The sequence below is a fragment of the Nannospalax galili genome, unplaced genomic scaffold (genome assembly GCF_000622305.1).
Source record: "Nannospalax galili isolate Female #2095 unplaced genomic scaffold, S.galili_v1.0 scaffold270, whole genome shotgun sequence".
In the NCBI taxonomy this organism is placed as follows: Eukaryota; Metazoa; Chordata; class Mammalia; order Rodentia; family Spalacidae; genus Nannospalax; species Nannospalax galili.
In genome coordinates, this window is record NW_008330152.1 from 3,615,858 (window position 1) to 3,639,778 (window position 23,921).

General features: G+C 38.8%; 1 protein-coding gene across 6 annotated transcripts in view; it reads right to left on the minus strand.

The window, feature by feature from the left end:
• Positions 1–23,915, minus strand: part of Cask (calcium/calmodulin dependent serine protein kinase) — a 430,362-nt gene extending 406,447 nt beyond the window's left edge. For 4 of the 6 annotated variants that reach the window (XM_008843151.3, XM_008843142.3, XM_029568448.1 and 1 more), the window contains exon 1: positions 23,642–23,915. In XM_008843151.3, the coding sequence (XP_008841373.1) occupies positions 23,642–23,700 (59 nt within the window). In that variant the 5' untranslated portion in view covers positions 23,701–23,915. The remainder of the gene's footprint in view (positions 1–23,641) is intronic. The other 2 variants (XM_008843085.2, XM_008843127.2) reach the window with 2 other exon arrangements.
• Positions 23,916–23,921: the final 6 nt, after the last annotated feature.

Here is a 23,921-nt window from a genome sequence, read left to right on the forward strand (position 1 = left end):
GCCCCACTACTTTTGTCTTTTCATTTTTATGCTAGAATTAAAATTAATTTATGTACCATCATTACATATTATTCCGATTTTGACTATATATTTACTGTATTCATTACTTTTGGGTTGCTATGATAAAACACCATAACCAAGGAAACTTATAGACCAAGGAAGAGTTTATTTGGCTAACAGTTCCAGAGGGTAAGTGTCCACTGTTCAAGTACAAATCTGGAGGCTTCTCCTTGATGGCTCCAATCTCCTTATCAATGGAAGCCTCTCTTCCAAGACACATGTTGGCTGCTTTGGCTCCAACATTAAGCTCCGTAGAGCTCTTTTTCCTTTCCCAATTGTTTATTTTGTATTTCTTCCTGCCTCACTTGCTTTTTTTCATTATAGATCTGCATAATACTCAACATTAATTACTATGCCACCAATTCAATGTTAGGCTATCTTGAAATTTCCTTTGCCAAAAAAATTATTCCATTACATTTTAATTCCTTTTACTGGATAATTTCAAATGACCAATCTTTAAGCTCACTGATTTTTTTGTCTCATTGGATCTACTTTTGAAGCTTTCCATGGAACTTTTCATTCCAGAGGCTAGAGAGATGGTTCAATACCAAAAGTGCTTGCTGTGTAAGCATGAGGGTCCAAGTTCAAATTCTCAGAACCCACATAAAAAGCTGGGAGTGGCCATGTCTCTATATGCCTTATGGGGGGTAGGAAGACAGGAGGATTGCTAATGCTTGCTGGCTGCCAGCTTAGCTCCACGTTCAATGACAGTCCCTATCTCTAGGGAATAAGACAGACAGTGGTAGAGTAGGACAGCCTGTCCACCTCCATGTGTGCACACAAGTACATTCACCCACAGACACACATGTGCATATACAACAATCACATAAAGCACACACATTCACAAACACACACACAGTTTGTGGAAAAAAAGGTTTTATGGACAAAAATTCTTAAGCACAAAAATTTAAGAGGAATAAAGAGCAAAGGTTGTCAAGTATTACAACAGTGTGGGGATTGAAAATGCTTATGAGTGGAAAAGAGGTGATGTATAAATTAAAGCCAAAGCCTTAGACTAGAAGACTACTTCTTTGTTAGAATCATAGAATAGGTTCTAATATGTCACAACACCACAAGAATCTTATCAGTACTCTTGCTTGTATCTTAGGATGTTATAGAGTCTCAGCAAGAGTACCTAAAGTTGCCTGGCACATTACAATTGTTTCCTTAGTGAATAAATACCTTTTAGCTTTGGGAATATGCAGAAATTAACTGCAGAAATGGAAACAGTAAAAAGGGTTCCTAAGGGTATAGATAGCTTCACAAAGGAAGAGGTCCTTTCACTGTGCTTTCAGACAAGTGGCACTAATAAATGTGTACACATGTACACACTAGTGTAAAGAGAGAGCAGGAGGAAAGAAGACTACCATCTGTTATGACACAAAAAGAACTGCACACTCAAGAGTGGCATAAATAGTTCTAATGAGCTAGCAACAAAATGAAAATAGAGGACGGATGGCAAGAAAATCAGAAACTACAGAGAAAAACAATGCCTCAGTCTAGAAACTAAGAACCTAGATTAGAAAGTTGGCTTTGCCTCCACTAGCTATGTAAATCTCTTAAAACTCAGTAAAGCCCCAATTGCATCATTTATAAAATGTAAAATATAATAGCATTTACAACATTCATTTGAGAATTAAATGAAAATAGGTTGGGGGTCTCTTAACAGAACAGCCAGATGGCAAAAAGGAGTAAAAATATCTTAAAGCAACATTTCTTCAAATCTCTTCCAGTCTCCTTGAATTTTTAGACAGTGGTTTTCTTTTGTCAGTCACAGACTGAGAATCTCAGTTCTTCTAAACTAAAACTGTCTAATAAAACTTTGGGTGACAATAAAAATATTCTAAATTTATGCCATCCACTATGTAGCCACTAGCAACATACAGCTATTTAGCAACTGAATTGCAACTGATATCACTAAGAAGCTAAATTTTTTTGTCTTTTTTGAGACAGGGTCTCCCTGTAGCCCCAGCTGGCCAGGAACTCACTATGTAGACCAGGTTGGCCTTGAACTCATAGAGCTCCACCTGCCTCTGACTCCTAAGTGCTGGGATTAAAGGTGTGTGCCAAGAAGGTAAATTTTTACCATTCTAAAATATACAATTCAGTGAGTTTTATTATATTCAAAGTTGTGCCTCGATCAGCAACCACTATTCCAGAAGACTTCTACGATCAGAAGAAACGCTACATCCAGTTACAATCACTCTCTATCCTGTCCTCCTCACAACTTCTGCTAATCACTAATTTAATTTTTGTCTCAAAAGATTTTGGACATTTCATGCAAAAGAAATTATACAATATGTGGTCTTTTTTGTCTGGCTTCTCTTTAACCTAATATAATAGCTTTAGGAGGCATCTATGTTGAAGAATGTATCCATACTTCACTCCTTTTGTGGCTAAAGAATATTCCATTGTGCAACATTTCTTTGTCCATTCACCTACCAATGAATATTGGGGCTGTTTGCACATCTTGACTATTATGGATGTTAGTATGTATATTTGCGTGAGTTTTTATGTAAATATAAGCTTTTCATTCTCTCAGATATATACCTACTAGTGGAATTTCTGGATCACATGGAAACTATGTTAACTTTTTGAGGAACTGCCAGTATGCTTTCCATAGTGGCTGTACCATTTTATATTCTCATCAGTTTCTCTACAGTATGGTCAATACTTATCCATCTTTTCTTATTGTTTGTTCTTTGAGAATTTCATATGTGGATATAACATATTCTGGTTACTCTCTCCTCCCACCCTCTTTTATCTTCCATACCTATGAATACCTCTCTTTCCTACCAATCCTTTTTCCAGGTTCATGACTTTTGGTTTGGTTTTGTGACCCATTTAGTTTAACCAGGGTCACCTGTGTGACCATAGTTATTCATCTTCATTCTAGTCATCTATTCTGGTTTGGTTCTCTGTTGCTATGATAGAACACTGACCAAAAAGCAACTTAAAGAAAGGATTTATTTCATTTTACACTTCCAAAGTATAGTCTATCTTTGGGGGATGTCAGAGAAGGAGCTCAAGGCAGGAACCTGGAGACAGGAGCTAAAGCAGAAACCATGGAAGATGGCTGCTTACAGGCTTGCTTCCCCTGGCTTGCTCAGTTACCTCCTTATACAGCCCAGGCCCATCTGCCCAGGGATGGCACCTCTCAGAATGGGCTGGGCCCTCCTGCATCAATCACTAATTAAGAAAATGCCTCACAGGCCAATCCAAGGGACACAATTCCTCAACTGAGGTTCCCTCTTCCCAGGAGTCTCCATTTTCTGTCAAGTTGACAGAAACTCATCAGCACAACTGACCCCTTGTCAACTTGACGCACAAACACATCACTATTAAACATACCTTTCCTTTCTTGATTATCCCCAAGATCTTATGTTAATATGATAATATAAAAGTCAGTACAATCTTAGAAGTTTCACAGCCTTTAAAAATTCTGACAATTTAAAAGTCAGTGCCAGAATGGTGGCACACACCTTTAATCCTAGCACTCAGGAGGCAGAGGCAGGTGGATCTCTGTGAGTTCAAGGCCAACCTGGTCTACACAGTGAGTTCCAGGTCAGCTAAGGCTACAATGAGACCCTGTCTCAAAAACAGCTAAATAAATAAATAAATAAATAAATGAATAAATAAATAAATAAATAAATAAATAAATAAATGTCAAAGTTCCCTAAAAATCCAGTCTCTTAACTGTGGGCTCCTGTAAAATAAAATTTTTTAAAAACCAGGTTAAATACTTTGCTTCAAGAGGGAAAAACAGGGCATACTTAAGCAAAAAGAAGGTCCAACAGTGTAGCTTAATGTCTGACATCAGGGACACACTCACTATCTTCTGGGATCCCAAAGACTGCTCCACTTCTCTGGCTCTGCCATCTATAAAACACACACTTTGTCCATTAGGCTCAGGCCACTCCACACCTGACAGCATCCTTGGCGGTCATCCAATGATTCTGGTATCTCTAATATGCTGGAGTCTCCACTGCAACTGAGGCTGCACCCTCATCAATGGCCTCCCTAGCCTCACATAGTGCCAAGCCTAAGGTTCTCTCCATGACACCTTCAGTCACAGGGTTTTCAGGGCATCTGAGACTGTACCTTCATCAACAGCCTGTCCTGGCCTCTGAGAGTGCCAAACTTCAGCTGTTGTCCATGATCCCTTCATGCTACCAAAACCAGTACCACATGAGAGATTCTCACGTTTCCAATTTCATCTTCTATACTGAGATGCAGCCTTGGCCAAATCTAGACCACAGCTTCTGTGTTCTGACCCTGAGGAAATACTTCACAAAAGATTTTACTTCAATGATGCTGGTCTCTTATTAATCACAGTTTACTTTTCAGCCCCAGCTGACCAGCATGGATCTTCCCAGTAAAGCAAAGATTTCATTTCAGTGGTTCTGGTCTCTTGTTAACCACAACTGATTCTTCAGCCCCAGATGACCAGAAACCACATATCTTTAATTTAAAATGGAACACTAACATCCCTGACAGAGTCTTTGCTTCCCTCTGAAATGTCACAAGCCATATCTCCATTGTCTTCATTGCTCTCAGCATTATCTCCCAAGCTCCCACAACTGCATATCATTAAGCTCTGAGCACTTCCAGCATCAAGTTCCAAGATCCTCCACAATCCTTCCCAAAACATGGTCATGTCTGACACAGCAATATCTCCTCTCTTGTACCAATCTCTATTGCTGTAATAAAACACTGATTAAAAAGCAACTTGGGGAAGAAAGAGTTAATTTCATCTTACACTTCCAAAGTATAATCCATCTTTGAGAGAAGTCAAGGCAGGAACTCAAGGTAGGAACCTGGAGGCAGGAGCTAAATCAGAGACCATGGAGGAATGCTGCTTACTGGCTTACTTCCCCTGGCTTACTCAGTTACCCGCCTTACACAGCCCAGGTCCACCTGCCCAGGGCTGGGACCTCCAGGAGTGGGCTTGGCCCTCCTGCATCAATTATCAATTAAGAAAACGCCCCACAGATATGGCCATGGGCCACTTTAAAGGAAGAAATTCCTCAACAGAGGTTCCCACTTCCAAGTTGTATCAGTTTGTGTCAGGTTGACAAAAACAAACGAATATATTATCCTAATGTATGTAAACCGGTAGTCACTGTGGGTTTTGGTGCTCATTTCCATAAAAATTTGATGTTGTACACCTTTTCATGAGTTCACTTGCAATTTATTAATCATCTTTGGAGAAAAGTCTGTTTAATGAATTGTATTTAATGTTAATTAACCTGAAACAGCTGCATTCTGCTAGTAGCTACCATATTACTAATCTCTGCTTAAGGTAAGGTATGACTGGCTAGGTGCCTGAAAGTCAAGTCCAGCCTCATGATTCATCCTAGATGGCCCAAGTGGAATCCACTAGTAATCCAGCAAGGAGAAAAGGGGAGTGTAATATCTGGTAGGATAGATTACCTAGTCTAGGGCCTGGAACTCTAAAAGTTCTCAGAAATTAGGGAAACTAAGTATTAATTAGGATTCCACCATTATGTTCAGTATCTACAGTAAAATTCTATGCCTACTAATCTATTTCAAAAAGACATTATGAAAATTAGATGGTTTTACGGTAGGAAAATATTAGTACTGAAAAGAAAATAAAATTTATGTCACCTGGAGACGGCAGTGTCTACTTTAGAATGAGCCTTATCTGATACTGCAGCATGAATACCCTTAAATCACATTCTCTGCTTACTAAAAATTTGAATCTGAATATCACAGCTTTTAAAATGGTTAAAAATCCACACATTTGGCAGAACTTGTCTAAAGCAGTTATTTCTCTGACAGTAGCACTCAGCTCCCCAGCACAACTGGCTGCCAAGAAGTGAGGAAAATTACTGAAGCTTACCTTCAGTTCTGGATGACTGTCCTAGACACGTCTGCACGAAAGTGGGGGGGGGGGACAAAACAGCAAAAATCACCAGAGCATTTCTCTTACTTAAAGTGTACTGTGATTTCCCAAGCTTTTATCATCACCCACCCCTGACCTCTATTTCAGGTGGATAAAACAGACATGATGAGGTTGTTCAGATGATTCCTGTGGGTGTTTATTGTATTGGCTGGGACAGTAATACTGCTTTCTATTAAAGGGCTCACATTTTATTCATCACTATAAATAACAATTTAATTTTAAAAATACTGCATCTTCAACACTATTTTGTAGAAAATTGTAAGCTCAAATTGTCCAATAGATAGGTTGCTTTGGGCCATAGACCTGAGTATCTGCACTCTATGGTCTTGCCTTTGTTTGATCCTCTCTCTTTGTATCTCACCACTGGGATGGCTTGACTAAGCAGGGCAAGAGGTATGAACTACATTGACTGGAGAAGCCCCCCCAAAAATGAAAGGGCTAATTCAATAATTTCCAGCGTGAAATTCATTGACTATTTTCTATATCTTGGATACATCATGGACCAAAAAAACTCATAAGAAAGATAGCTGAGCATCATTTAGCAAATTCCTATTTTCTAACTTAAAACATCAGCCATGCAAGGAAAAAACAACCATAGAATAATACCTGCAGAAAAGAAAAACCACTTTTTCTCATCTTGCTACTAGAGCCAAAGGAGATAATGAGAAGGCCTTTCTTTCAAAAGCTATTGCATTTCCTTCAGTGATGTTGGTAGAAAGAAGTATTCCAGTCTAATAGTGAACATGAACACCCATCCTGGTTAGATGTGTAAAGGCTAAGTGTTTCCTCTCCCAGGAACCACTCCAAGATTACCTATGATACTTGGTACATATGTGTTCAAATCATCCTAGTGAAGCACTAACAATCAAAGTAGTCTAGGACAAGGATAACAGTACCCTATGCACATCATATGAATCCCTGAACATAGCAAGTTACAAACTGGGCTTTCTTCTGTGGAAATAAAAAAGGCACTAAGGATAGGAAGACATGAAGGCTACAATAGATGATTAAGTTTGATTACACTAGAATACAGAAAAACCAAGGACACACCAGTACAGAATCAGTGAGGAAAGGTCACAGCATTATTAAACAGAGTACTATTACCAAGCAGAAAAAGAAAGGACAAAGTAGTATATTATTTTCATTCACAAGTCTAGTCATTGAGTTAATAAGTTGTTATCAGAGAAAGGAATAGATTTGTAGACATATGAGTCATGTATAAAGGTATTTACCCAATGATTTTAGCTATTTACACTTCAAACTTATATGTAAGAAAACAAGGCTATGACTTTATCTCAAGCAGGGATCGGTAAGTTTTTTGTTTAAAGGGCAAAAAACAAATAGTTGAGGTGCTAGAGAGATTGCTCAGTGGTTAAGAACACTGGCTGCTCTTGTGGTGCACTTACATACATGCAGGCAAAACACTCATACACATAAAATTAAAAAAATAAATCAAGCTGCTAAATGAGAAAAACAATCAATGATTCTACTCAGCTGTAAAGCCTATGAATCATAACACTGACCAGCAAAGCAAACTGAATCTATTGGTGCAGTAGTGGCACTTTTATCTTGGGGGTAATCAACAGCTATCTAATTGGACTTAAGGCGTGTTCCATAGGAAGGAAATCATGGAGAGGTCATTGACCCTAAAAGAAGACCCTACTTCTGTCACTTCCCTAGACCAACCTAATTTCTTACTATATTGTAAATACTATCCTTATTTTTACAAACATATCTCTCACCCCTCATCAAAGAAGCTTCTTTTTGCAACAGATGGAAACCATTACAAAGTTCCACAACTGGTCAAATACAGAGAATAAGTGACTGTGAGGTACGCAGCCCTAAGCGACACATCTATAATACAATCTATAAGGCTCAGGGAACATCATGGAAGAGGGGGCAGAACAAATAGAAGAGTCAGAGGGACAAGACACCTGTTGCTAGTTAATGCATTCTAGACATGATAGGGAAGCTGCACCCATGAAATCTCCACATTATGGTAGTCTAACAAGATCTGCATAATGACAAAACCAGTTGACATGCCAAGGTGGATTGGGGAAGTTCTACGGGGTCCCACTGCTAGAAAAAGAGCTACAGGCAATCAATGGATGCTGAGGGAGGGAGAATCAGGTTCCTCCAGGGAATAGCTCCCTGATAGGCTATCTAATCCCAAGTGGGAAGACCTAAACACAGGTATACATGAGCACCACTAAATGTACTCAGTGTATTATATATATGCATATTTATAAATGTATGTATGTATATGTAACAATAATCAAAAAAGAAAACAAATTGAGAGAGTGGGGGACATGAGTGGAGTTAGTATGGGACTAGAAAGGATGGAAATAATACAAAGACAATATTCATATATGACATTCTCAAAAATAAAACATTTTAAATAAAAATAAATAAATCAAGGAAAAAAAGTAGTTGAGGCTCTGTGGACAATGGTCCAATCACAGCTACTCAGTTACTCAACTCTGCCCACAGCATGAAAAGCAGCCATAGGCAATAAACAGTAGTGGACCAATTTGGGCCACAGGTCATTGCTTACTTACCTAGAGTTCTAAGTGAATAGTCCTCAAAATTTGATGTGTATCAGAATTCTCTTGGAGGGCTTGTTAAGATAGAGATTGCTGAGTCCTATGTCCAGAGCTTCTGATCTAGAGGGTCATGGTGAGGCCTGAGATCTGCATTTTTAATAAGTCCCAAGAAGCAGCTGGTAGCCCATAGGTATTATACACTTTGAGAATGCCTAACTTCTATCTTTATAGGATAAATGGATGTTGAAGTCTAAATTCACATTTGATTGGACACAAAAGTTTCCCACTTAAAGTTCCAAATTTCAAGGCTCAATCAAAATTGCATAATTTAAGGGGAAAAAAAACAGGGGAAAACATTAATTCAAATTATTTTTCTTTGCTTTAGTATAAATTTATTATTGGCCCATCAGTAAAATAAACACATTTCACCTTCAACATTTTCATCTAACATATTCTAAGTCTTTTAAAGAGAAAAGTATTTAGGCTCATAAAAAGAACACAAAATCAGTTCAAAGAAAAAGGTAGAGGCCAGCAAGACGACTCAGTGGGTAAAGGAACTTGCTGAGCAAAGCTGACAACCTGAGTTTGAGCTCCAAGACCAAGGCAGAATGGTTCTCCTTCTCAATGGTGGAAGGAGAGAACCAACTCATGCAAGTTGTCCTCTGACCACATGAGCACTACGGTATGCTCATGTCATACATATGCACACACACAAATAATAAATAAATAAATAAATAAATAAATAAATAATGTGATAAAAAGTTAAAGACAAAGGTAAATGATCCTTGCCAAACCAAAGAAAATTCAACAAAGCCTATTTCTAAGTAGCTGTGCTTCAATAAAACTGAAATAATACTAATCATCTTTATATCCCTTCCCTATCGGCTCACTCCCGTAGCTCCCCACTGGATTTCATGCATTGTATCATTTATCTTAAGGCCTACTGAGTCAAGTTAGTGTCCCCAAATGTTCCTCAGTGCAGGTTCATCTACTGGGGCGTAGTCAGCTGATCTAGAGTCACTCCTTTAAAGAAGATCAGCTCTTTCTCACCCAACAGTAATCAGTTGCCAAAAGTTCTTTGGCTATAATTGGGGCCTGCTGCCCATTTCCACGGTTCTATACTGGGTTTTTGTCTGCTTGAGTTTGCATGGGTCTTGTGCATGCTGTCATCATTGCTGTAAGTTCATATGAGCAAGGTCTCAGGAGCCTGTAAGACTCTATTTCCATATGGTCATGCAACACCTCCCCTGGCTCTTACAGGGGAGGCTCTTACAGGAATGCAGCCATTACCATCCTTTCGAAGATTTGTTTTATTTTATGTGTATGTCTCTGGATGTCTGTGTGAGTGTATGCCATATGTGTGCTGGTGCCTGAGGAGGCCGGAAGAGGACATCCAATTCCTTGGAGGTGGAGTTACAGGTGGGTCTAAGCTGCCCAAAGTGGGAGCTGGGAACTGAACTCAGGTTCTCTGGAAGAGGCACAGATGGTTCTTAACCACTGATCCATTTCCAGAGCCCACCCCATCATCCTTCTATGAGATGAAGAAATAAGAGGAAAATAAACCAAATATTGATGTCACACAAATTATTATTTTAAAAACTTCCTTAGAATACTTATTTCTCTGAGTCTTTTGGAGGGGCTATATTCTAAGACAGAGTCTGACCCTGTAGCCCCCTGGCCTAGAATTCACTATGTAGCCTACACTAGCCTGAGACTCAGTGATCATCCTGCATTAGTTTCCTAAGTGCTGGAATTTCAGGAATGAGCTATCATGCCTGGCCTGGGGAGTCTTAAATTACATTCTTTTCAAATCCAATTTACACATCTCTATGTCTCCCACCTAACTACCAACTCTGCTTAGCCTCTAAGATGAGATGAAATCTCAGATGCATTCAAGGTGGTAGGGATGTAGACCTGCTCTATGTCTATGAATGTCTCTGGGGATGGGGGAAAATACGACAATAAGATCAAGTGCCTATAAGTATTTCTCAGCCTAATTCTGAAGTCACCCAGATAAGTCTAACCAAGAAGACTGAGGTTCAATCAGATGTCAACTTAAAGCTCACTAAACCATTAGTGCAAATGGGTCATAAATTATAGAAGAGTGACTCAGCAGTATAATAGAAACACTCAGCAACTGGAGAAACATTAACATACATAATCCAAAAAGTAGAGCAGCAAATATTGAATGCTTCCTCTTCAGATTTCCAAGCATTTTTTGCAATGATGATAATGAAGTATTTTCATGTGAAAATGTTTATACTGATCAGTATAATATCCATGAAAGAAATATTTTTAAATAGCATAGCTCACAATATATATGGTTAGTAGAGGGTTTTCCACTTTCTAAAATGTTTTTAAAACATGGTATGTTGACTATAATGTGAGACAAATGTATTCTCACTCTGACCTATTATCTGAATATTCCAGTAATGTTATTTTTCAACTTATGTGAAATATAATTAAGAATGTCCTTAGTGAAAACAGCTTCCTGTTTGTTTTACAAGTACATAATTATTTTACAAGTGATTAAATTAAGGAAAAATTATTTATTAAAAAGATAAGCAGCAGAGATGCTAGGCCACTGAGAGCACTTGCTGCTCTCACAGAGGACCCAAGTTCCATTCTCAGCACCCATATGGAAGTTCACAACTGTCTGTAATGCGTTCCGGGGATCTGACACCACATTCTAGCCTCTGTGAACACTAGGCACACATGCAGTGCACATACATACATATGGGCAAACACTCATACACATAAAATAAAAATAAATCTTTTTGCTGAGTGTTTGTGCCTCACACCTTTAATCCCAGCACTTGGAAGGCAGGGGCAGGTGGATCTGAATGAGACTTATTCCAGTCTGGTCTACACAGCAAGCTCCAGGCCAGCTGGGACTACAAGAAGACGCTACCTCAAAAATAAATATATAATGTTTTTAAAAAAGATAATATCAGGCTTGCCATGGTGATGCATGCCTTTTAATACTAGCACTCAGGAGGCAGAGGCAGGCAAATCTCTGCGAGTTTGAGGTCATCCTGGTCTAGACAGTGAGATCCTGTCTGAAAAATAAAGATTTAATGTCACATTATGCTGCTGGAACCATGATCTAGTTATGATATTAAGCCTAAGAAGACCATTAGTTATTCTTATACAAATAAAGTCAGACATTTTTGCTTTTGAACTAATTAATGGTTTAAAGAAAAGCCAGCAATAACTTCTAACCTAAACGATCCAATATAAATAAGGATTATCATAGGAAAAGATGTCTTTTGCTGTCTTTTGAAATCAATCTAAGAACTATTCCCACAGAAGTGGTCTAAATAGACCACTCACTTCCAACACAATGACAATTCACACAGATGACAACCTAGCAGATGAAATGCTGTTCTGTGCATTGAGGCAATTTAGATCCAGTGCCCAATCTTTTAGAAACTGTAACTTTGGGGTCTTTCAATCTCACTTTGCTCTTTGTTAAGATATGGACATTGGAAACTGCTGTCACAACAAAATTCACATATCTTGTACATAGTTTTCTCTTAAATGTGTATTCTATGATTTTCATTATCTTTTTAAAAGAATTGTATATACATATATGTATTTTATATACATATATACATATATGTGTATATGTGTGTGTGTATATATATATATATATATATAGTGTGTGTGTGTGTACTCACTTGTCCTAGAGGACAATATGCAGGAGTCAGTTCTTTCCTTCCGTAATTTGGGTTCCATCAGGATTTGAACTCAGGCTTGGTGATAGGTGCCTTCCCTATTGAGCCATCTTGCTGGCACAGCATTCTCATTTTCTTCATCATGAAATCTCACATTATAAACAGATTGATTATTTCTATCAATTGTCCAAATGTAAAAGTCTGATAGAAAACTCCCCCTTTTAACATAATCTTTAAAGCTTTTCATAACATTGTAAAACTATAATCTAGGACAGACTTACAAATAAATTATGAAAACCTTAAAGAGTCTTTCCTATGTATATAACAAATCTTTGCTCTTAAACAATTTTTTCAAACTTTTGAAGATTTCTTCAATTCCTCCTACCTGCATTCCTCTATTCCTTTTTATATATGAGGAAATAGACCTAAAATACTAAGTTACTCAAAGAGAAGACTGACAAATCATTCAAATCTCACGTCCTCTACAAAGATTTTTCTCAACTTCTTTCTCCTGCTAGGTGGTCACTGTCTCTGGATTTCTCACTTAACATACTCATTCAACAGCTACTGACCACTTTCTATGTGCTGCCATAATGAACGATGCAGAGGATAGGAGCGTGAACAAGTCATCTGTGACTCTTGCCTCATCAACAACCAGAGATGTGGTCTAGATTTAATCATATGTCATCTATTGACAGAGAGTTCCTTGAGGTCAGGATATTCGAGGATATTTGCTGAATAATAATAATAATAATAATAATAATAATAATAATGGCAACAAAATCAAGAAAACACATCTAGCATATACTAAGGGGAGAGGGCATGTGTAGTGGTTGTCTCGAGACAATGGTTTCTTCATTACCATTTCCTTACCTTGGGAAGGTATTTCTCCTTCTGTGCCTCGTTCCCATTGCGCACAATCTGGTTGATGCAGAGGTTGGAGTTATTGTCTTATTCAATCCTTATAACTACCCTGTGTGGGGGATAAACTATCATCCTCATTTTATAGGTAAAGAAACTGATGCTCAGAGATGTTAACTAATTTGTCCATGTGCTCATAGCTAGAAATGAATAAATACTAGCACCACCAATTTTACATACACCATAGAAAAGAATATTCATTTCAATGTATTATTTACACAGTCAAGCATTGTTTAGCACTGAAAAAGTACACATCTGAAAATTGTTGGAACTTATGTACATAACTGCCAAAAGAAATTTGAGTATCTTAGAGACATTCTACAAATAAAAAACATTTACACTGCACTTTACAATCACTAATCTATGCAAGTCTTATGAAGCAGTTATCATTCCTTCTATAAAGAAGAAGAAAATGGCTGCATGTGCCCAAAGGTTACCAGACTAAATCTTATGGGTTGCCTTATATGCCACAAAGCCACGTAACTATACGTTCAGGAGAAACTACACACTAAGATAAGCAAAACAGCTGAAGTTTCAAAAAACCACAGATTAGCTAAATTAATAACATTATTTCACTTAATAAGCAGCAAAATCTACATACGGTTCAATAGTAATACTTCCTTCCTAGATTGACATACACTAAAATACTCTAAACAAGGTCAGAAGCCTGAATTACAGATCCAACATTGCTTGCGTATGTGTTGTTATTGTTGTCTGTTTGCTTTGAGACTGTGTCTCACGTAGTCCATGCTGGCCTCAAATTCATTATGTAGCTGAGGTTAGCCTTGAACTCCTGATTCCCCGTGCCTCTATCCCCGAAATGCTAGGATTATAGGTGTGCCCCCAGTATGCCTGGAAATACAGTATATTTGAGATAACAAAGTACCAAAGGGGAGGATAGGGAGGAATGGAGGATAGGGAGAAAGAGAGAGTAGGAAGAAGAGAGGGCGAATGGGAATGAACATGAGACTGAATCACTCAGCTGTAAATGATTAAAACAGGCACAATAATGGTTATAAAACTAAAGAAAATGTATTATAAGAAATTGTAAAAACTGGCAAAAATGCAAGAATACAATTATAGACACAAGAATCTGAAATGAAATAATGTGTACGTAGATACAAAACATATTTTGGCTTAAGTACAATAATGTAATCGTTTTATTGTGAATGGGTGTGGACAACTAAAAAAGCGTAAGAACAAACTTAGAAGGTGGAAGAAAGAGGATGAGAAAGGAGAAGTATACTAGCGCCATAAGGTGGACAAAATTCCTTGACACAAGAAAGAAGTAAGTTCCCCATAGTGAAAGAATTACAAAAACATTAGTGTGGTAAATACCAAGAACTTAAGTAAATTTAAAGGATCAAGAAATGTACTTTGGGGGCTGGAGAGATGGCTCAGTGATTAAGAGCACTGACTGCTCTTGCAGAGGACCCGGGTTCCGTTCCCAGTACCCACATGGAGGCTACGAGCCGTCCTTAACTCCAGTTCCAGAGGAATCCGACGCCCTCTTCTGACCTCCGCGGCATTGCACAACATGGGTGCACTCACATACATGCAGGCAATACACGCATACACATAAAATAAAAATAATAAAAAAGTACTTGTCACTTAATCAAAGACTTCCATTTTGTTGACAGCCATGTACAAGCTAGGGAATGCAAATGACATCATTTTAGGAAAATCAAATTATTTTACCCAAAAGCCAAAAATCAAAATCTGAAAAATACAACTACGTGAAAGAGAAATCTACTTTTCTCTTTGTTCTAAATATGCAGGTTTTGAGATAGATTCACAAAGAAATAGTTTAAAATTACCAAAATCCACAGAAATAATATCAGAACCTAGCTTTTCTGTCACACTACAAACCGAATATTAAACATTCCATTCATTTTGATAGGTGTTTTAAATTGCCTGTGTTACAGCAATGTCTTTCCTCAGTCTTCAAACAACACTGGCATTTCACATTATTGAACTTCTTTGTTGTCCTGCTATCCTGATTCTCCTGAGCTAAATTATCATTGTCATTTCATACCCCCTACCTTAAATTTCATGAATTTCTAGTCTGACATTTCTGCAACTATCCACTTAGGAATAGCTTACACTTAACCCAAAGCCCAAGTACCAATTCATATCATGGAAGACTGGGCAGCAATAGAAGATTTGGAAATAGCTGTATCAATGGGCATGGAAAGATCACCAAATATACGATTTCAATGGAAAATGTATATTTCAATATAGTATACAAATATGATCCCATTATTTTAAAAATTGAGTTATTATTTTTATGTGTATATTTGTGTGCTTACCTGAGTTTATGTGCACTACGTGAGTGTAGGAGCATACAGAGGTCAGAAGAAGGAGCCAGATCCCCCAGAACTGGGGTTACAGGCAGTTGGGTGGTGGAAACCATGTGGGTGCTAGGAACCAAACCTGGGTCCCCTATAAGAGCAGTAAGTGCTCTTAACTGCTGAGCCATCTCTCCAGCATCATTATTTTTATAATTTTACTTAAAATATAAAGACTAGTTATTATTTGGCTATAAATAAGAATGGAATTATGTCATATGCTAGGAAATGGATGGAACGGAAGATAATATTAGGTTAAATAAGTCAAGTGCAGAAAGGCAAATATCACATATTTATCCTTCATTTCTGAGTCCCAGAATTCTTTACACATACTTAAAATAGAAGGGAATATGAAAGCAGAAGGGAGACTAAGGGGACAGAGGAGACCAGTGAGAGAAGGAAAGAGGGAGGGGGACTAAAAGGAGGGAGTGAGAGTACAATGAACACGGTCAAAGCACACCATATATTTGAAAGAAATTGTCAGTATGAAACATAACACAATGTACAATGACTATATGCCAATAAAAATTAACTATCACAATTAAAACTAGTGAAACTACAAAAATGTATTAAATTTCAAAACTGAAAATATATATTAATTTTAAATCAATGCAACTTTAGAAATATCTACCCATAGGGCTTGAGAGATGGCTCAGTGGGTATACTGTTTACTGCATAAGCACGAAGAACTTAATTTAGATTTCTAGCACCCATGTAAGAAAGTCTGGCGTGGCACTGCATGTCTGTAACTCCAGTACTGGAGATGCAGAGACGGGCCCCAGGGCCTTGCCTGTCAGCTATTCTAGCCAAACGGACAAGTTCTAGGTTCAGTGAGAGACTTTGAATTACAAAAACAAGATGGAGAGCAATCAAGGAAGGTACTTCAAATTGACTTCTGGTCTCCACAATCACAAGCTGAAACACACACACACGCACACACACACACACACACACACACACACACACACACACAGATTGAGTGAGAGACTAGGGGCAGGGTTGGGGGGAGGAAGGGAGATCAGGAGGGGGGTTGAGAGAGCACTATCTACCCAGTATAGGAAGTAAGAGAGATCTTCCTTATGCTAACTGAACTTAAAATCAACAAAATGATACTAGCTCCAGAAAAGAAAGGAAGGGGCAAGTTCTGCAACATCTTGAAGCCAGTAGCATGAATCCAGAGTCATATTTGGTAGTTCCAGAATCTGTATTGTCAATTGCAGCTAAGAAATAAGCCCCAAAATGTGAAAGAGGCATATCCCCTCAGCTTGGTTGCTGCTAACAGATACTTTGCAATGGAACTAAGTCTTTTGACTAAAGTGTGCAGTGCTGGCAACCAGCTAAGACACTTAGATTCAGAAGCTGTAGTGTAGCTTCTGGTAGGATGGTTTTGAAAGTCAGAAAAAACAATTCACAGGACATAAGAAAAACTAACTACCTATGGAAACCATCCCATCCCACCCCCAACAAATGCCTACCTCTGAAACCTCACTACTTCTTGCTTGCCAACTTAGGAATAATTAGTCTCTCCTGCTTTTGGGAGCAAGAGAATTGGAAGAAACAATTTGAAGAGCAAAATGGGATGGAGAACATTTCAAAATTAATTATATTTTAGACAGATGGCCAAGATTCCATATTTCTACTGCTAAAGAATATATAGATTTATCAGTTAGTTTGGTATCAAACGCCAATATTTCACTAAAGAGAAAAAAATCAATACAGAATGAAAGAATGAATAGTACACGGGACTTCTACTGAAGAGGTAAGAAATGCAGCTGGAACGTTAACAATCAAAATTTATAGTACTCAATTTTTAAAATGAAAATGAGTCTTATTTATTTATTTATTTATTTATTTGGTCTTTTTGAGACACTGTCTCCCTGTATCCCCAGCTGTCCTGGAACTCACTATGTAGACCAGGCTGGCCTTGAACTCACAGAGATCCACCTGCCTCTGCCTCCTGAGTGCTGGGATTAAAGGCGTGCGCCACCATACCCTGCAATGAGTCTTATTTTAAAGACATCCAATGCAGTATTTTCACCACCTGAATTTTTTTTTTTTTTTGCTCTTTTTGAGAGATAGTCTCCCTGTAGCCCCAGCTGGCCTAGAACTCACTATGTAGACCAGGCTGGTCTGGATCTCACAGAGATCTACCTGCCTCTGCCTCCCCAGTGCTGGGATTAAAGACCGGTGCACCACCACACCCAGCTATAAACATTTAAAAATTTTAAACCTTGTATCAAAGTTCCTTTAAACAGGGTGGGGCATGGTAGTACATGCCTTTAATCCCAGCACTAGGGAGGCAAACAAAACCTTTGGGTGGAGAGATGGCTTGGCACTGAAGAGTGCAGAGTTCAGTTCCCAGCTCCCATAACCACTTGTAACTCCAGCTCCAGGGATCCAATGCTCACTTTTAGCCTCCATGGGGTACCCACACACATATGCACATACTCCCCCAAACATATAATTAAAAATAAAAATAAATCATTTTTTAAAGTTCCTTTAAACACAGTGGTCCTACCACATTTAAAGTATGAAAACACCAAAAAAAATTCAGTAATTCAAGCACAATCTCAAAAACAACGTGGTATACCTATTTCTATAGTTATTGAGCATAGCTATACCGAGAGATGGAGGAACTTTCAATGTAAAGGAAATATCTAGGAACACAATGTAAGGGGCATTAGAAATATAGTCCATTGAGTAAAACTTGTATACACAGGAGAAACATGCAAGAAGGTGAACTATGTTAAGTGGTATACAAAGCTTGACACTGTTATGGAGTTCAGAGTCCACAGGAAACATTTAGGAAGAACACTTGCAAATGACAACTCCTAAAGCAATCCATTAAAATTAACATAAAGAGACACACAGAAAAGTAACTGGGCAGCTCTACTTCTCCCCAAGAGGGCCCCAGAATCAAACTCATCAGGAATTGACTGTGCTTCCCTCCTCCCAGGGAGGCCTGCCTTCTGTAGGCTGTCTTCTGTGGAAGCTGAATCCAAAGGCTTGAATGATTTGAATTCTCAGAAACATAGCTGGTAACTGTGTTTCTTTTACCAGCTGTGGCTGCTGTACTCATGCACTTCTTTCATGTAATGTTACTTGCCTTCTGGAAAATTCTCAGTTCATTTGGACTTGGACTTGACCTTCTAGCATTAACAACTACTTTAGTTACACTGTCGCCTTAAAATTTCCAGGAAGATACTTCAGCATGATGTAAAGTTCCCAGCCCCCAAGGTACTTATAAAAGTACCTTTATTTGCACCTTTAGTACAAATTTAAAAAAAAAAACTGAATTCTTCTTTATGCTGAATTATAGTTTTTAAATATTATTAATCCAATATTTACATAAAGGCTGCATTTAACTCAGTTCTTTCGTAAAGTGACTGTACGGAATTTAAAGTATATAAGTAACATAATCATTTTCTTTTAATAAAGTGTATATGCAAGCAATCCATACTAAACTGATGAACTTCTTATTAAATTAAGCCATTATAGTGGAAAGCCATCAACTGTTACTAAAGCAATCCTTGTTCTGTGTTGTTCCTAACATCAGACAATCACCATTAGATGACTGTCATAAATCAATGTGAATCTTAAAGGGCCTATGAAATCAAAGCCAAACACAGGCTGAAACTAAATTCATACCCAACAAGTTCAAAATACAAGTGCATAGAAGATAAAACCCATGTTTTGGTCTGGTAGCTTAAATGCCTTCCCAAACACATTTATTCTGCTTTGTAAAAACTGTAATCCTCTGAAAAGCCAGTCCCAGAATGCCACATATATCACCTTTTAAAACAATGACTCTAATCACAGCTTCACATGAGATTCATTTTGCTTAAAATATACCTGTAACATATCCCAGAGATTCTGACTTCATTGCTCTGTCACTACCCTGGCATCGATTGCTTTTAAAAGCTCCCCTGCTAATTCTAATATATAGCCAGGTAGAGCACCACTACTTTAAACTAATTCAGTCTTTTGGGACAATAATTGATCCAAGGTTGATAAACATGCTTTTTGTCTTTTAATGAAATTTTATTAAAACTACTCAATTTATTCCACAGCTAATGAGTGACTATTACATTACAGGCAGTGTGTTCAGCAATGGAGAAAGATGTGTGTGTGTGATACACTCCCCTGCCCTCAAGAAGCTCCCTATTAGCTAGGTAGAGAGACTATAAATAAGTAACTGTAATTAAATATGATAAGTGTTCTCAGGGCGTAAGCAAATACAGCAAGTCTCGAAAACTTGCATGTCATCCTTGAATAAGGGTCAGGCTTACACCATTCCAATTTTAGTATACATCTTAACAGAGCAGGAAAGGCAGAAGTTACAGGTTACTTGGGCACCCTAAATATCAGGGCATATATTCAGCTTACAAAAGGTGAAAATGATGTGCATTTTGTGATTCTCTATCACAGATAGTGTTCTTCCAGGAAATTGGTGTTTTTCTATGTTTTAGTTTGAAAGAATTATCTCAAAATTTTCTTCATGTACAATTACTGAGTATACATTTACCTGTAAAATGATAAATCTGCAAAAGCTACAGTAAGTAGTCATGACATAAAAATTAGTCATTAGCCAGGTGTGGTGGCGCACACCTTTTATCCCAGCACTCCGGAGGCAGAGGCAGGCAGATCTCTGTGAGTTCAAGGTCAGCCTGGTCTACATAGTGAGTTCCAGGCCAGCTGGGGCCACAGGGAGACCCTGTCTCAAAAAAAAAAGACAAAAAAATTAGTCATTAACTTACATTTGCACAATACCTTTCCTTTCCAGTAACTGCTACATTTGATAAGAAGTTTGGGGGCTAGCTGGGTGTGGTGGTATGCCTTTAATCCCAGCGCTTAGGTGGCAGAGGCAGGTGGATTTCTATGAGTTCAAGGCCAGCCTGGGCTACATAGTGAGACTCCTCTGTCTGAAAAAAAAGAAGTTTAGGGACTATGTATGATTAAACATTTATTTCAGTAACTTGGAAGATGTTACATGAAAATGCTATGGAAGCAGCAGCCATTCAAAAGTTTCTGCAAGACTTTCAAAAATTAGAGAAAAAAAAACCAGGAGGGAAGACAGTTTTAGTTTTTGTTAAAAGTAAATGGCACCCTCCTAATCTTCATAATTAAAATATATGATTCTCTCAAAGACAGTTTTCACAAAAGTAAAGGCAGCCAACAACTACAAGAAAATATATTCCAGACAGTGATCTACTTTTGTACCTCCCAGTTACCTCAAGTCATGTTCTTAACCAAGGAAAACACACTTAAGGGTGTCTAAATTAAACTAGAATTTTCCTTTACACCACCAAATAAAGTGTAGCTCATAGTGGATGCATGAGTAGACGGATGGATGGATGGGTAGGTAAGGGAGTGAGTGGGTGGCCAATTAGTCTTGAAAAATGAAATCTTTTTTAAAGAGCCTTGGTGAAAATTTAAATCTATTAAGGCATTGTGGTGAAAAACAATTTGTGATACTTATTTGATGCAAAAGAAAATTGAAATTTTATAGAGTTTGGATAGAAATCAACAAAAAGATCTTCAGTACAAATGATAACCTGCAAGGTCTTTCTGTTTAAACCCATAATTGAACTATTTCTAAGTTAAAATTTATGCTGTCAAGGTCCCTGCAAGAAATCTCAAACGAATTTCAATTTCAAGATCAATATGTACTGAGACAATTTACCGGAGAAACCTGCAACCTTTACACAGGGTGAGGAATATCATCATTGCATTCTTTAACACTAAGGCTATATCTTGGATTCATTATTTCAAGAAATGGCATTTTATAAATTACACTGACCAAGTCAGATTTTGTAGGATGTGAATGAGATTTCACAGTTCACAGTAGTGAAGGCAGCCACTCAATACCTAGCATCTCAAAATTAGCTTGCCTCTCCCTCCTTATACAGCTGCAAAACAACAGATAAATTTAATTCTACCAAGGGTAATTTCTGAAAATATTCTACCAATTTTAAGTCAGCAGAATACAGACTGCTAACATGATGCTGACCATTTTTTGAAATCCAAAGGGATCACACACCGTCACCCTTTCAGATCTCAAAGAATCAGAACTAGTTACCAAATTGATTCAATGATGGCTATTTTCCATCATCATAACATAATTAACATCTTAATCTCACATTTTTCCAACTATGACTGCTGGCTCATTTACAACAGCTATAACTAAGATGCAACAAACATCACTCACTCACACATGGTCATTTGGGCAGCTTTTGGGAAACATCTAATTTACCTTCCCTGTGTGCTCCTAACAATGAAGAAACCAAGGAGATATGGGTAGTTTTCTTTCTAGAACTGTGGCAATTAAGCCTTTGAAATGTGGATAGTCCAACTGAGTGACTGAATTTTGGATTTTTTAAGCTTAATTAAATTGAAATTTTAGAAATAGTAAATCCAGTTATTGGAAAACTTTTATGTGTGTTTGGGATAACTTGGGTATGTGAATTTACTTTTGCACATGCAAATTTTATGAGACCTAAATACAGATCAAGCACTTCTGGTGAAAATTTAGCTTAACATCAGAATTTAGATGTGCTGTTAGTATAAAATACACATAGGCTCTCAATGACTTGGTAGGAAAAGATGCACAGTATCTCCATAATCTTCATGCTGAAATGATTAAATCTGGGTCTACTGTATCAAATAAATATTTTACCAGAATTAATTGCACCTTTTGTGTTAAATCTTCTGAAGGAGGCTACTAGAAAATTGTAAATTGCATGTGGCTCTCATTACACAGCTTTTGGACAGCGCTGCTCGAGGGCACTTCCACAACGACTTTAACAGACACATTTGGACAACCTCCTCCCAACAGACCCGCTGGCCACTGAACAATAGGGGCAAGGAGTAACATGTCCTCTAAGCATCTGGGTCTCAGTAGAGTGTAGCAAGCTCTGCCCACAATTTCACCATGTGAGCAACAATGTAATACCTCAATATGGAAGAAAAATGAGTTATCATCAGCACTCAAAAAATTGAAACGGAGTATACTGCAGACAACTTAAAAAGAGGTAGAGCCAACTGCTCTGTCTTGGTTTCATTTCCCAACTGTGGACCTTAAAATAGACAATAAAGCACCGCTTCCAAAAAGAGGTAAAATATCCCTACAGTAGCTATCTAACAAGCCCTATTAAATCAGAGAAAATTGCTCTTAAATCTTATCTCAACTTCCAATGCCACAGAATACACGCTGAGCTAAGAAAGCAACTTCAGACTGCCAGCATTTCCCTCACAAGCAAATTAGCAGGATTGTGCACTTGGAATATTGTTTGACAAGAATGAAAAGGAAACAATTCAAAACAGATTTCAGGACTGGACAATTAGATGAGGAACTGCAGATTTAATTCTCAATCAGTACTGTGATTAATCTGATTCCCTGCTTTTCCCTAGTGAAATTATACAACCCAGATGAAAGGATGAGCATTTGGACTGTCAGTTCTATATTCTAGACCAGCCCGGTGACTCAAAGCAGACGGCTCTACCACGCTAACCACCATCCCAACAACCGTGGAAGGGAGCCTCCAACACTGATTGAACAGTCATTGCATAATGAGGCATTAAAAATTCGGGTGCCCCTAACTCTTTCTACGTTCGTCTACACCGGGTGAAGAATCTGCTGAAACTGGACGCACCCGTCTTCAATGACCCTCTTCAATCCGGGCACGGGGTGAACACAAAGGCATCTGTCTAATATCCTGGCACAATAGACACACACCCCACAATTAAAAACCCCGGACGCGCGCTCTCTCTCTACACAAGCACACGAAATGTAGGCTGCTCTTTTCGTAAAAGGTCTGTGGTACAGGCAAGGTAACAATAACCCGAACTGTTCCCAGGAAGCAAGTAGAAAATCGGTCCTGCCACGTCCCTGTGCAACCGTCAGATAAAATGCAGGCAGTCCGCCCCACACCTTATGGGATGCCGACCCCGGCTCTCTGGCTTCAAAGGATCGCTGAGAACCCCCAGACCCCCTCCTGGCAGGAGATCCAGGTACACGTCTATAAATACTCCAGGGTGAAGAGGACGAGGGAGGCAGAGGAGAGGGCGGGCAGGGGGCAGGGGGCAGGCCCGGAGCGGGTGCGGGAGGCCCAGGGCATCACTGAAATGCATTTTTCCACACTCCCGCTCCCTCGCGTGGAGACTTACTTGCCGATCACCTCGCACAGCTCGTACACATCCTCGAACAGCACGTCGTCGTCGGCCATGGTCCGGAGGGGACAGCGGCCGCAGCGTGGACGGTTCCAAAAACGGGGTTGGAGGCGCCCAAGAGCTCAGTGCCCGGCCTGGGGCTGTCCTCCCCTCAGGACCCGCGAGCCCTCGGAGCTGAAGACGCTGGACTGGGGCCGCGAGGCCCGGAGACTGCAGCGCCTTCCTCTGCGGGCTGCCGCCCCGGCGCGGGCGGCGGGGCCGGGGCGTGGGAGCGAGG